Raw genomic sequence first — 14,813 nt, forward strand, 5'->3', positions numbered from 1 at the left:
GTCCTCATGGCATTTCCAGCTTGCTTAATGCTGTTGCTGTAGTGGTCAGTATGCTGACCACTTGTATGCTTTAGAGGGAAGTTCCCACCCTCATGTCTTGGGGAGTTTATCCTAGCATTATCAACTCGGGGCCATCTCCTATAATTAGTTCTCAGCCTGGTGGCACTCCCCCTGAATGTGATAGCAGCAATAAGTGCACAGTGCTGACAAGCTTAGTCACAGCCACTGGATTTCACCACTCCAAAGGCACGTCTCTAAGGAACCAGCTACACAAGGGTGGTTTTCTTGCAGAGCCTGGGATTTGGTTTAAGTTAGTTGTATCTTCAGTTCCATAGGTACGTGTGTGGGGTCCTCTAGTGTTGCAGTTATGCAAATAGAAGCCTGCTGATACAGTTTAGTTTTGGGAGACGGCAGCAGCCAGTGGTGTGAGGCCGTAGCTGCCTGCTCTCAGTCTCACATTGTGTGCAGATTTGTGCTTTTGGTGTCAGAGCTTGCCTTGGTAAATGCTGAGGGACTGAGGATGTTTCCAATATCCAGTTGCAAACAGTGAAATCCCAGTGGTATTTTCCACCTTGGATGTTCCATCAGTGGATGTTCCGCCTGCCTATTACAGGGGCAAAGTGGGTATTTCAATTATATTTGACAAGATGTAAAATTGGCTAGTTTTACAGTGTTAAATATTTCAACAGAACATAATTGGCTTTAAATTTATGGCAGTGCCTAGCAGAAACCCATGAAATGGCAGTTTATATTGAGTCATTTATTATCCTTTCATCAAAGGTCTGTTCCCTTAGCAGGTATTTATGTAACACAAGAAAACGTATGCAGATTTCAGAGGAAGGGCTCATTGGAGACAGATGATAAGAGTTAAAAAAGAAGGTTGTTTGCCTTCTAGGTCATTTTTTCTGGTTGCCCAGTTTGGCAGTGATGAGAGTCCTGATCCTGTTCATTCTCTGTCCAGTTTGTCCTGGCAGTAGTTTCTTGTGTATGGAGTTTGGTGGTCTCAGGAGAAAACAGCATCACAGATAACCTTTGTGTCTCCTCTACCACGTAGCAGAGAAATCAAGGGTTGAATGGATTAGGTCCCAGGGACTGAGCTAACTCTTAAGCCCTAGGATGCTGCCAGGTATGGGAAGAGTCTGACCCCCTGCTCCTGCTGTGTGGATAAATCCAGGCAGGACATCATGCACACAAATCTGTAACTGTTGATGGTTGCATGAGAAGATGCAAGTGGTGCTCCTCTGAATCCAGCTTACGGAGCTGCTCTTCCGCAGGGGACACACAAGCTCAGCAGCAGTTCATGTCTGCATTCAGAGGCCACCCCAGTGGCAGATCAAGCTATTTTACCAACTTCTTTACCTCGTTCTTCAGGTGAATTGGCAGGTTTAGTACCCTGCTTGCAAGGCTGTACTGCCCATTAGATTAACCCCTCCTACCTGAGAGTAATAGCTGTTACAGTGTAAGGCTGGAACTTCAGCTTCTCCTAATGGATTAGGAATTGCATCTGTAGGAGACTCAAGCTTTTCTTATGACACCAGTCACAGCTTTCTCAGCTGGTGGCATGGAGTAGGGATGAAAACTGCTAGATAGTAAATCCATTTGCTGCAGGTCAGCTCTATTCTGTGGGACGTGCATACAAAGTACTTAAAAATTAAAATCTATGGTCTTTGCTACCTCTGAATGCTCTTTGGGGAAGCCACAGTAGACAACTGTAGACAACACAGTAGACAACACAGTCTCCATAAAAATACAAGTGCTCAAGGACAGCAAGCAGAATTCCACACTATTAGGAGCTACTCTGTGTGCAGTTGAAATCCCAGTTCATAACTCCAGCTTCCAGGTTTATGCAGACTTGGAATGAAAGTCAATGCCTGTTAAAGATGGGCGGAATACCAGCCAACTGCAGAGAGCTAGGATCTCACATTGGAGTGCCTGGATTTTCTTTGTTGAAATGATAAAACGCTCGTTACTTCCCATATAGTGAGTTACCTTCTCTGTAGTCAAATCCTACCTCTAAGCACATGCATTCCAAGTGTTTTTAAGCTCAGACAGTTTAGGTCTGACTCAGTGAAAAAGAAGATGTTGTTTCAGTTAGATTCTCATAAATGGTTTTGGTGAAGGCATAAAGCATGTTGGCAACTTGCAACTGAGCCTTGGAGTTTGTTTCGAATAAAGGTATAAAACATAGCACCTCAGGTTCCTGCTCTTCCTCCTCCTGTGCCACAGCCTCAGCACACATGCGTGTCACCAGCCAAGGTGGGTTTCTCTTCATCTGAATTGGTGTTTTAGGAATTCTAAACCAAAACTTGGTCGTTCAGGAGCACCCACAGATCTATGTGCAAACAAGGAATAATGAATATGAGGAAAACACATGGAGGAAAACAGGCCCTTAAACCCAAATGTGAGTACTTAATTCCATCCTCTTGTATGTCTTATAGTACCTCGTAACTGGCTTGATGGGAACACAAGCCTATTCTGCTTGCTGTGTACATCCAGAAGTCTCCACAGCTGTGTCTGTTTATGCCCTGTGTTGTTGTGTGTGTCATACAGGTATTTAGCTTTTCATACAGCTAATTCTGTTCCTGGGCAGAGCCTTTTCAGTTAATGTGGCAGCTTTCCTAATCAGTTCCAAGTCTGGGGTCTGTGGGCCAGAAGATGAGGCAGAAAGCAAATCTGAAATACACCAACAGTATCCTCATGGAACTACTGCTGCCTAAAGTGCTGACCCCAGTGTGGGCAGGAGCTGATGGCCCCCTAGTTTGTCCAGGAATTCAGCTGGTTAAGGGATATATGGCAAACAAACAAGTTAGAATTTGTTTTCCTGCACTCTGGATGCCCAGGATCTGCTAGGCTGGAAGCTCTTGCTTTCCTGACTATTCCACTGAGCACCAAGATCCTCAAGAGTTCTGAGGTTCCATGCTGTGGAACACTAAACCTTGACCCTGAAGAGCTTGTCACAGGCTGCTTACTTCAGCCTGTGAAAGAGTGGAGGAATTCACTCACAGATCACCAACAGGTAGCAACGATCCACTCCAGCAGTTATCTGGGGAAAATGCAAGTGATGTGGGGCAAAAAAGACAACCAGACTGGGTTTCATGTAAATAATTTAATTAGATTTCAATGCTTAAACCACTTGAATTAAATTACATCATAATGCTTCTGCAAAATTGTACATATACTTCCAAGAACTGTGAGAGGAGGCGCTACTGAACGAAAAGAATACTCCAGTACCAGCCAACCTAATACCCATAATATTCTTTTAGTCCTGTTATCTGTACCTCTTTAATCTAAGGGCAGTCATCACAGGACAAAGCCTACCATTACAGGAAGAATACTCCAAGAGAATTCCTCTGTAGGTGTGTTTGTTATACAAGATACAACTCAGCATTCATGTGGAACAAGGTGCAAGTGTTCACACCCGAGCTGGCAGATGCCCTGCTTGGCAGCTGCCTGTGCAGCACGTGGGCTTGGGTAAGGAGCACAAAGTAGGCTGTTGGTTTGAGGCATCAGCTCAGCTTACATCTCTCTTCTATTGGGTTGGAAACAACAAATGAAGTTCCAATCCTAAGAGTTCTAAGGGAAATGCTGTGATTCAGGGCAGCCACGCACCCCTGCTGCCGCTTGCATCCCTGTCCTGCTGCGACATCTGATGTCACCGAGCACTTGGAGGAGCTGGGAAGTGTGCATGTGTGTGTGTGGATGATGTATTTGTTTCCCAGCTGCTCCCACAGACATAACCTCTGGGGAGACCCACCAATAGTGTCTAAATTCTAAGCCAGATTACAGTATTTTTACCTACACACTTTCCTTCCAGCAGTATCCCTGGAGTGCAAACACCAGCAGCAACCAGCAACCCAGGAGTGCGTCCTGCCAGGTACCCTGGGTATGGAGGATGGGCTGTTTTCCACAGGTAATAACATTCTGAGCTCTAACAGGCTCCCAGAACTCCCTGCTTTTACAAGGAAAGAGGGATACTGAAAACTGAAAGCAACTTAACCCTGCAAACCTGCCGTGAGGTGTCAGTGAAGGAGGGAGGGCTGTAAGGAACTGTGCACCGCAGGGTCAGTGGCACGTGCCCAGGAATAAGTCTGCATTTAGTAAATATGGAAAAGAAACCAACAAAAGCACAGTGGGGAAGAACAAAACAAGATTTGGGAGAACAAAACCGAACTGGCAGGTCCAGACTTGCAACAAAGCACATGATACCTGAATTCCCACTCAGTGAAATGTCTCCTTGCATAAGCCTACCTTTGAAATCAGTGTTCAAATTGTGGCTTGCCCTGATTCCCTTTTCACAGGTGCTGTGGATGGAATATGATCTGACAAATGCATGTACTGCAAAGAACTCCGGTGATCAGTGAATGGCTGGGCACTGATGCTCATGTGCAGGCTCTGCTGGCCTGCTCTGCAGCATGCGGGGCTGGTGGCCACCAAAAGGCTCTGCAGAGGATGGCCCCATGCCAAGGTGGCCAGAGAACCCTTCGCACTCTCCTGCAGCCCTGAAGGACACACAGGTGGAGATGCTGCAGGGTTATAGGGGACTCCTGGCCTAGTCTCACCTCCTGCATCAGCAGAGGCTAACACAACTCTCTGTTTCCTTCAGCAGGGAGAAGAGAGGGCTCTGGCTGCAGGTCCTGGCAGGTAAGGAAGGATGAAGCGGTTGTTCAGTCACCTCTGGGGCAGACATGGGGCTGTTGTGATGCTGGGTCAATACATGCTTTTCCTTATCTAACAGAAAATATTTCAGGGCTTAATCTTCTTCCTGGATATTGCTCTGCACCATCAGAACTTTCCTGAGCCAAAGCAGGAGGGGGATGCGTGGCACTGGAACCGCAGTTCTATTCAACTCCTCTCTGTGGCCCAAGTACCATTATTTCTAGATCAGTAGCAGCAAGTCACGTAGACAGTCACTGACACCCCTGCCTCTAGCCTAGCTCTGGGAATTCTCCTCTCTATGGCAGCTCTAGTTTGGGATATTCCGCCATGTCCTCAGTTAAAGATGTAATCAGCCAAATCTTCACCATTTCAATGTTTAAAGCTAGTGACTTCCCCATACTACATCACTCTGGGTGCACATTTATCAGCAGCCCACAGGCCACAAGGGGGATAAGCCCATGGTATGTGTTGTCTGTGGCGTGCCTCAGATTGCACTCAGCCAGGGGAGTCAGCTCTCCTTGCTCAAAGGGCTTTGCCACCCCTCCAGGATCTGCCAAAGCTGTGCTCACTGTACAGAGAGGCTCATTCATCGCTTTCCTCGGGGTCTGGTGGCACAAAACCAACAGGGAAACTCTCTGAAACGTGCACCTCTCCTCCTTCCCTGACCCAGAAAGTGCACCCATGTGCTCTGACAAGTTAACCTACAACAAAGCAGGCGCTGTTCCTGAGCACGCAGCTTGGTAGATGGTATCAGCCAGCACCAGCCCAGAAACTGGAGCTCAGGACCTTTTAGTGATAACACACACCAAAAACCCACCGGTGCCATCACACAGGGTTTGCTTCCCAAAGTGACCAGATCCCAGTGCTTGTGGCCATTTGTAACACAAACCAAAGGGGTGACCAGCTGGGCTCAGTGGACTGGCCATGCTCGTGGGAAGTCACTGCTTTGTTGGCTTCATCCTCCCCAGTCTCAGCACGATCCCAGAGCAGGGCAGGTACTGTTCATGCATTGATGGCATTGGCAACGTCTGCGAACACGAGACGGCTGGGTCTCTGGAGGGCTCCTTGACTTGTCAGCAGAATCTGCATTGAAGCAGTGAAAGATGAGACCCAGCAAGCCTGCCTTGGCTCAGGTGCATGTGCTTGGGCACACCCTGCACAGGATTGTAACTACATTCTGCCCCTTGCTAAGGGGAGACTGGCTGACTAACATGGCATTAACACTGCTGCAATGGGAAAATACAACAGGCCAGTGAGCAAGTCAGCACACCATTGCCAGTTCAATTATGCCCACATCACTGGAGTACTGGTTCTCATTATTTATATCAATGCAGCATGAAAGGACTTGAAACACCAAGAAGGCCTCAAAACATGCCATAGACTGAGCTTTGTTGTTTTAGACTCTCTTATGTTAAGCCTTTAAAGTTGACATTTTCCAAGCAGAGGTATCTGTGCATCAGCACGCTCTAGAGGGATCTCGGGTATCCTGCTGGCCAGGCCCTGTATAGGAAGGATCTGCTTTTACTGTGATGGTTTATCTCTGGCCGTGTCATTTCTCCCTTTGCCACCTGAAAGGAAACGTTTACTAATAGAGGGATCTGATGTTTTCCCAGTGTGTGCTACTCAGGAGGACAAGATCCTTTGCTTTTATACAACAGTATTTCTTGCTTTGCCAGACCAGTGTATGGAATATGTTGACTTTCATATTCCAACACACACATCTCCTCTGTGCTCTTCAGCACGTTAGGAAGCACGTCTTAAGGTAAATATTGTATAATTACAGTGGTACTTATTATCTCCTCTTTCTGTTTCTGCCCACACTAAGCTTGCTGCAGGTAATCTGAAGGTGTAAAGCGTGGGGAAACTGAGAACTGTTTGGGAGAACTCCTGGAACTGGAAAAGTAAGGGAAGACATGGGCAACACGGAGCAGCTGGAGAAGAATTCAAGGAGAGATGTCTACTCGTAAGGGGAGGCTGCATCACTGGCTAAAAGACATACCTGTTCCAACCGTGCCTGCTGGCTCTGGCTTTCAGATGGGCTTTTTGTGTGGTGGTGGTGACAAAGGAAAGAGAAAACACTGTGAAGGTGGCTGCAAACAATGGTGAGAAACCCTTCTTCCCTGTTTCTCCTAATTCTTGCTACACTTGGTACACATCTGTCAAAGACCCATGTGGACAGCTGGCCAAGTTATTAAGCTCTTTCCTAAGTCACAAATGTAGTAAGTCAGTGCTCTCTAATGGCCTTGTAATATCTCAGCATGCTGCATGCCTTTGGAAGCTCAGAAGTGGTCAAAGTAAAAGCTTCTTTCCCTCTTCCCAGATTCAAAAAGAGAACCCTCATCCTTTTACTCTTTCTGAGCCATGCCTGCTCTGTGCCCAGCAAGGTTGGCCTGGAGGTGCTGGCAACACCAGATGTGCCATGCCATAACAAATTGCAGGCTTTCTGCTGGTGTTCTTCAGGGCTGGCAACACAGTTAGCTGTTAGGATTACAGGCTTTCCCTCAGCAAGGCCTTGTTCCACACTTGCATGATTAGACAAAGCTGGGCTCCCTTAAAACTGGGTGGGAATTACTTGCTTTTCAGGGCCAGGACAAAGGAGCCTCAGTATTTTGTGGGCATTGAAACCCCATCTCCCAGAAAATTACATTCATCCTAGTGCTCCCTACTGCACATCTTACTGTGGTGCCCTGGGTGGTAAACTGTAGTAAACGCACCCTTAATTACTGACGTTGCCCTTTTCTCTTGCCTAGTTGAGTAGAGCCAGCACTCTGCCTCCCCAGGCTCTTTGTCCTAGCTGTCTAACCCTTCAGTCTATCCTAAGCACTCCAAAATGCTCAAGCCCCCTATCTCCAGGGCTGGCAGAGATGGAACAAGTACTCCCGAGGTCTTACATGATTTCTTTACCCTACAACCCTATAAAGAACTTCCTGACCCTGTATCAAAAGCAGTGTAGGGACCAGTGGTTGTAGTAACAGACTCGCTGGTCCCTGCTGCCTACCTTGCTCTGTGATGCCTGGGAAGATGCTGCATCTCGCCCATGTTCCAGCAGCTCCTGCTCCAGTTCATCCTGTTCCTCAGTGGGATCAAAGTTGTACATGGGCATGAGCTGGTGCCGTAGCTTCTCCAACCTGCCCACAGGAGGGAAGGAAAAGGGTTGGTTGAGAAGGATGGATGCTCAGGATGCCTTCCCTGCCCAGTGCTCAGGCTTTCTGCAGGCTATTTCTCCTGCTGTAAAGGGATTCTGCTCTTGTTGCTCTTGCTGGATAAGGGTTATGTCATGTCCTGCCCTGCAGGGATAAGAACCTACTGCACATAGCTGGCAGGAGTAGAAGATACCCAGAGAGCAGTTACAGGGATTAACTGCCATCACTAAGCTATGCTGGGAGGCATTAGTCACAGAGGGATCAGACACGGATTTAAATTCCTGCAAACCCTAAAAGATCAGGCTTTCTGTGGTGGGACAAAGACAGTGAACATACTGCCTAGGCACGTTGTGACTTTTCTCCCTGTCCTTCTGCCCACAACAGCCAGCCCTGCCATGTCACGCTAAGTCTGCCAGCAGAAGTCCACTTCTGGCTCAAGTGGCCTCAGAGTAGTACTTCAACTCTGGGGCTGAAATACATAAAAATGAATAGAAAACAATAAAAAGGAAACAGGAAAGAGATTCTCACAGGAGGCTGATGCTCGTGGACAGACTGTTCTTACTCTTGTATCGCTGCTCCAAGTGACAGAGCTATAAACTATTACCCCATGGAGCCTTCCTCAATACTGGGCAGCTCAGAGATGGAGGATGGGTGGGTGGGCATGCTCCTGTGGAAACACTGAGCCCTGCCTTAGGCTGTAGCTGAGTGTTGGGGGTGGGAAACACACAAGTAGTTACTGGCAGTGTCACCACAAATATCTGTTTTGGCAAGTGTTAGGATGACACACTCCCTCCCTGCTTCTATATGGGTTTGCCAATACAACCATTACCTCCAGCAGTGCTATGTTCACAGGCCAAGCATTAGCTGCTCCTGTGGCAGTAGCCAGACCTGGGCTTCAGGGTCTGGCTTTGGAATTTTACAGTGGGCAGCAGCCCTTCTTAAGTGTGTTAAGTGAGCACAGCTCACTTCATGGCCACACCAGGAGTCAAGCATGGAGAAGGTACCATATCTAATGGGTCTTCTTCAGCAGTGTCTCAGCTGTCAGAGACAAAATAATTAAGACACGTCTCTCTGCATGCTGCTCTCATCTCTGTTTCTAGCCAGTAGCTTAACAAGGAAATCAAGACACTAAGTTTCGGGGTAGATAGCTGCACCTCTACACTACGCTGCTGCCAGCTGCTGTGACTGCAGCTTAACAGCCTGTCAGCCTTGCAAGGCCAGTGTCATTGCCCAGCCTGTTGGAAAACACAGGGATCTGGGAATGGCTGAAACGTGAGATCTGCACCTCTCATGGCAAAGTTCCCAGTTTCTTTGTACACTTGTGAGCCTTTTCTCTGTTTTAGTGCATCCCATAGATAAGCATGAAGAGTTTGCAGGATCCGTAACGTCCTCCTGCTCATCCATGTTTTCCTTTCCAAAGCTGCAGAGGAGTCTTTGATGCTTTGGTGATAGAAAGTGGGTCAGCACCATGAGTGCAGTGTCCCTGCCTCTGCCTCATTCACACACCTGATTCCCTGGACAGCCATCCCTTGCACTCTCCCCATCTTGCTGTCTCCTTCCCAATTCTCTGAATTTTGAGGGCACTGAGATCCCTTCAGCCAACAACAGATGTAACTTACCTCTTCCTCTTCCTGATATACAGAACCTGAAGGAGAAAGAAAACCATCATTAAAACAGCCCCAGCAGGATGGGGAAGAGGAATTTTGGGCACAGGGCACACAGAAGGGAGGTGCAGCAAGTCTGGTGTCACTGCACACTGAGGCAGGGGGAAGGGAGAAGTGACAACCAAAAATGAAATTCCATAGGCATCAGTGTAAGCTTGGTGGCACACCATGTCTGAGACTAAGTGCTCCAGTAGCCTGTTATTAGGTGTGTTAGTAGTGGTAAGAGTATTAGGTGTATTATTATTATTATTAGGTGTAACTCAGCACATTTCTGGTGGCTGTAGAACGTGTATTGCAGTTTAAGAGTGGATGAAGAAGGTTCTCTTTGTGATTTCCACCTGTAAATTCCCTACAGTGCTGAAGTGCTATAACCCCCTCCCCAGTATGAAGGGAAGAAGCAAAGAGGGCATGCTCAGTGACTTGCCTCGTGTCAGCCAGTAAGAGTGGCTGTGCTGGGAAGAAAGGGAGGCTTTTGGCCTCCAGAGCCTCGTTCTGAGAACTACGAGCGCTGGATGTTGCTCTTGGGAACTTATGACCATTTCCAGGATAACGTTTCCAGGTTGTTAAGGGCTTTTGGAATAACTCCTCCTTGGGCCTGCAATGAAATGTTGCAGTAGTCCCTCTCTGTAGTCTCCTCTGGTGGCTGTATTAGTGAAGCTCTTCCTCATACGAGGAATGGGAGCTTGCTGCTACCTTCTGTTCTCTGTTGGCAGGTAAATGATGTAGTTATATATCAGAAGAAATGCAGCACTTGCATTGCCCATGTCAGGCCCAGAACTATAGTTTCTGAAAGCTTCTGCCTGTGCAGAAGCATTAGTGGCATGTTTAGTTACACAGCAAACCCTCAAGCACTTTACTAATACCCAGCAAGTAGAACCTTGGAAATACAGCCCAGAATGAGTCTAAATAAAATAGATCCAGGCTGTTTTCATTCAAAAAAGGCATGACCAAAGAGGAGATAAATGTTTTCAACAGTCTGCTTTAAAAGTCAGTTTGGATGAACTTTCTTGCAGGGCCCCAGTGTTGACAAGGTTTAAATCAACGCAGCTGTTCCACTTCAGACAGAACAGAATTTGCTTTGTGTTCTTTTAACTGAACTTCCTATTGCTAATAAAAATAAACACTGATGCTACATATGGCTTCCTCTAAGCCTGCTGAGCATCCTGCTTGGATTAGACCTCAAGGAAACTGCAGAAATACAGAAGCACTGGATAAAGGCCTTATAAAGAAAGGGATCTCAGGAACAATCAGGTCCCAGGAGTTCTGGGTGAACCTTTAGCTGAATGCAAATAAGTTATTGAACCCAGATCAGTCCTAGAACCCCTCTGCCACCCTCAACAGGCCACAAAATATTTATCAGGGCTCTCTTACCATAGCTACGGCCAACCCAATCACAGTAATGATCCCAAAGGACAGCAGCATCGTGCTCAGGCCGGGTCCAGTGCTGGTCACATCTGGGATTTTGGTGCTGTTGAAACTGGTAGTCTCAGGGCTTACAGTAGCTGTTTCTGGTACAGTCACATCCAGAGTTGTCCCTGGGTCTGGCCTGGCTGTGGTGGTGGTGGTGCTGTGATACAAGTCATGCACAGAAGGTGAACTGTAACTCATCCTGTCAGCTCTTGATAGCTCCTTTTAACAACGTGTTGTCCTCACCCATCAGCTACAGAAGCGGAGAGCTGCCCTCCATATGGTGGCCCCTCATGTGAGACCTGTCCTGTAGCATCACCGCTGATGGTTTTCTTCATAGGAACCTAGAACAGAATGAGACAAATGAACAGTGCAGAGCTCTTAAGAGATAGGCAGAATATTTCCCAAAGCTTCCCAAGTCACCAGTACAATTGTTGAGAGCAGTCCACAGATGCTCACTGAAGAGTAAGATGAGCTATGCCTCATTCCTTGAAGTCAGTCATACACTCTCCCCTTATGGCTTCAGCTCTGCCTCCTTACAGGGCAGATATATGTGTGGACAGCCCCAGAACCCCACATCTTTGGTCTGCTCCAGGCTGAGCCAGGAGGCCTCTATCCACCACAGGAGATACAGGGTTTTCCTGCTTCTGACTCCTGCTGCTTGTTTTTGGAAAGTTACACAGATCCCCTTATCAGTGGGAGCATATCCAATAAATGGCATTTGGCTGTGAAGCATCTGTATCTCAGGATGCTTTTTGTTGCATCCAAAGTAGGACTTCCCTGGTGTGGTAGGCACTGGTGGCTGGTAAGTCACTGCGCTATCCATCACCCCACTGTCCCTCACCCCATGCACTCTGTAAAGGCAGCTTCCCTAGAGCAGTGAGTTGCAGGGAGTATTTCTCAAGTCCCCCATGAAAGCACCCACTCAAGCTTAGTCATGCACTTCTTATTATCACTATTAATTTTAAAATGAGTCCAATTTTGGTTTGAAGTTGTGAAATTTGATGGATCTATTCATGCCCAAAACATGAAAGTCTTTAATTGCTTCATGCTTCTATTGTGCAAATGATCAGGAATTGCAAAACACCATGGGGATGATCCTATGGGAATTATTTCCAAAGCTTTGTTTATAAACCCACTGTTTATAACATCAGTAACAACTGCTTCCATGAAAATGCAGCTACCTCTGGATCAGAGCAGTGCCAACCCCAAGAACTACTGCAGCAGTCCTGGTAAATTCTTTGCAGTTGAGCAGACGTTACATCTCTGGAGTGGAATGCAGCCGGACACAGGGGCTAATGAGCTCTGAATAGAAAAAGATGTGCCTGCAAAGAGAAATGAGCCATTGTTCTGCTCTGTTCTATTCTAGGCAAGGTTATTGTGCAGTTCCCATTACCGCAACGCCTTACTGCTGCCCATAACTGCGTTAAACAGCATGATTAACATCTGTCAGTAACGACTGGAGCAGAGGAGTCACACCAGGCAAACAGCACCAGCCCGTCCTGTGGTCAGGCAGCAGCACAAGTAGCCACCTGCACTTGCACAGCACTTGTCCTGCGTCTCCCTGAGCAGGTAAATCTCTTGCCATATCTGCAGGATCTGTCTCACAGGAGTTGCTGTGGGAGCTGTCAAACTCCCAAGAGTTTCTAAGAGAAACGTGAAGATAGCAGCTGTGGTCTGGTCCCATCTAACACCATGCTGAGACACGAGTTCACTGCAGCTGAAAGGGCCCATTGTCCTTCACTCCCCACCAAACCACGCACGCTGAGTTTAAACCATGCGGCACCAGGATTTCCTGGACCATTTCTGACCACAGTGGAGCTCAGGTTTGGCACAGTGGGCACAAAGATGGCAAATTTGAAATCCAAGTGCCACAACAGCAGCAGCAACTACAGCTCAGCACGGCAAGGGAGGGGATTGATGAGCAGGTACTGGGCAGATGGAGCAGCTGCTAAGGGAGAATCACTGATTCGTGCTATTCAGGGAAACTTCCCATTACAATAATTCACGGTTTTAAAAAAGCCACAACCAAGGAATCAAAAAGTAGAAAAAGAGCCTAAGTGAGAGGAGTGAAGCCTTGGCAAAGTATGGCCCTAGATCTTAAACAGTTCCTGAATTATGGAAACAAAAGGGGTTACACCTTCATTTCAGTGCAGTGTTAGTTTTGGAAGAGCACTGAACTTGGATGTTGATGCTGATACCAAGCCTTGGGTAAGACCTCTTTTGTATGGACCACACACTGAGCTGCTGTGCATTGCTCCTCTGAATAAAGTTAGGCTAGGTTAGAACTAGACAGCAGAAAATCTGTTCAGAGTGGGAATGGGGGCTTCTGTCCATGCTGATGGATTCCCAAGCATAGGGACCTAGTTCTAAAAGCAGTCCTGTATGAAAGGACATGGCTTACACAGCCAGTTCTACATCCAGATGAGGGTATCTCTGCTCCCAAGCCCCTTCTGCTCCAGGTTGTAGAGGGCCAGATGGGGAGGCTGAGTGCAGGGCCCATGGCTTACAAAGTAGGGCTGGGAGCGGCTGATCTTTCCCAAGACCTTCCTTCCCCAGTTATCATCCTGGTGCTGGAAGTCTGAGCTGCAGGCTGGGCACGCTTCAAGTCTCTGATGGCTGCTCTAGGGCCAGGGAGTGCTACTACCTATTGCTAGCAGGTTCAGCACAGTCCATGCACAAATAGACGAGGAACCATAGCCTCAGCTGCTGCTGGCATTCTTCCATTGCCTGCACCACCAGAGCTTCTCACATAGCCAGGGCTGGTCCATGCTGGGCTCTGCTGGGTCTGGGAGTAAGGAGAGCATGTTTCTCTCCTAGCCAGCATTTCCAAACCAGTCTCTGGTAAGTGCTGAGATGCAGATCATCACGTCAGGCACTAGCTTGAGGCTGCTGGCTTTTCTGAGCCTTGGTTTTAATCTTTCTGTGCTGCAGCTTCCTCTCGGGTATGCCAGGAATAGAGGGTTGTGTCACAGGGATGAAGGTGGCCCACAGGGTCTCTGAATGAAGAAGGCAAATAATAACTAGTATTTTTTCTGCATTACTTCACCGAGATGAAGTGTCTCTAGTCATTCAGAAGTGCGAGCAGCACCGGGCTGCTGTTGCCTATGGGATGTGGCTTCCCAGTGTCTGAACTTGTGGCTTCGTCTCGCCCTGCTATGGGGCTGACCCGTCTCCAGGGCAGCCCCCAGGGTAGCTGAAGCCGCGGCTGCCCGCTGTCCCGGAACACCTCAGCCGCTGCCCTCCCACGGTCCCAGCCCTCCGAAGGAGGCACAGGCGAGGGGACCCTGCCCACTCCTCCGGCTCCGCGCTAACAGAAACGCAAGCAACGGCCGGCCCCGGAGCCCTCTCCGGGCAGTGCCACCCGCGGCTCTCTGGGGATGCTTCCCCATCGCAGGGGCCGTTTCTGGACGGATAACGGCTTATACGGCCCTTCCCGCTCCGCAGCGCTCCCCATGCGGGGACGGGCCAGCCCCAGGGCTCGCAGCCGGCTCCCCGCTGCGCTGCTGTCACGCTCCGCGCCCCCGGCTCCGCCACCCGCAGCGCTGCGCCTCGCCCGGTCGGGCCTTGCCGGGGCGAACGCACCAGGCACGGGACCGGGGTCCCCGCCGCCGGGAGGCCGCGGCAGCCCCCGCCCGCTACCTGGCCCGGCCCGGCCCTGCGCTGCGCCCCTCCCCGGAGGCAGCCGCGTTTCAGCGCTGCGCCCGCTGCACCAGGGCGGCCGCTGCCCGCCGGGGCCGGCACTTACTGAGCGCTCCCTGCTGAGGCGTCCGGAGCCCCCGCAGCGCCGCCGGCGGCGGGGGGAGAAGGGGGCGGCCGGGGGCCTCCGCTCCGCCGGCCCCGCCGCACTCCCGGCGGCCCCGCCCCGCCGCTCGGCGCCGCAGGCGATTGGTTGGCGCCCGCAGGGCTCGTCCCGCGGTTGGTCCGTGCCCCTGTCAGTCAT

At 49.2% G+C, this 14,813-nt stretch overlaps 1 protein-coding gene across 5 annotated transcripts; it reads right to left on the bottom strand.

Moving 5' to 3' along the window:
- Window positions 1–110: 110 nt before the first annotated feature.
- CUNH3orf18 (chromosome unknown C3orf18 homolog) lies at window positions 111–14,717 on the bottom strand. 5 transcript variants are annotated; one of them, XM_061357318.1, is made up of 7 exons: window positions 14,619–14,683; window positions 13,518–13,869; window positions 12,055–12,195; window positions 10,835–11,214; window positions 9,419–9,444; window positions 7,655–7,784; window positions 111–604 (listed from the first exon to the last, which is right to left on the bottom strand). In XM_061357318.1, exons 4-7 carry the CDS (start codon window positions 11,069–11,071, stop codon window positions 485–487), a joined length of 513 nt encoding a protein of 170 aa, XP_061213302.1. In that variant the 5' UTR covers window positions 11,072–11,214; window positions 12,055–12,195; window positions 13,518–13,869; window positions 14,619–14,683; the 3' UTR covers window positions 111–484. The 5 variants fall into 5 exon arrangements, with proteins under 5 accessions (XP_061213302.1, XP_061213301.1, XP_061213303.1 ...); XM_061357317.1 differs by lacking the exon at window positions 13,518–13,869 and having other exon boundaries at window positions 14,619–14,717; XM_061357319.1 differs by lacking the exons at window positions 12,055–12,195; window positions 13,518–13,869 and having other exon boundaries at window positions 14,619–14,717.
- Between the last annotated feature and the right edge of the window lie 96 nt (window positions 14,718–14,813).

This window comes from Neopsephotus bourkii, unplaced genomic scaffold, assembly GCF_033783945.1.
Source record: "Neopsephotus bourkii isolate Nb327-2 ecotype Australia unplaced genomic scaffold, CSIRO-AGI_Nbou_v1 NB_887, whole genome shotgun sequence".
In the NCBI taxonomy this organism is placed as follows: domain Eukaryota; kingdom Metazoa; phylum Chordata; class Aves; order Psittaciformes; family Psittacidae; genus Neopsephotus; species Neopsephotus bourkii.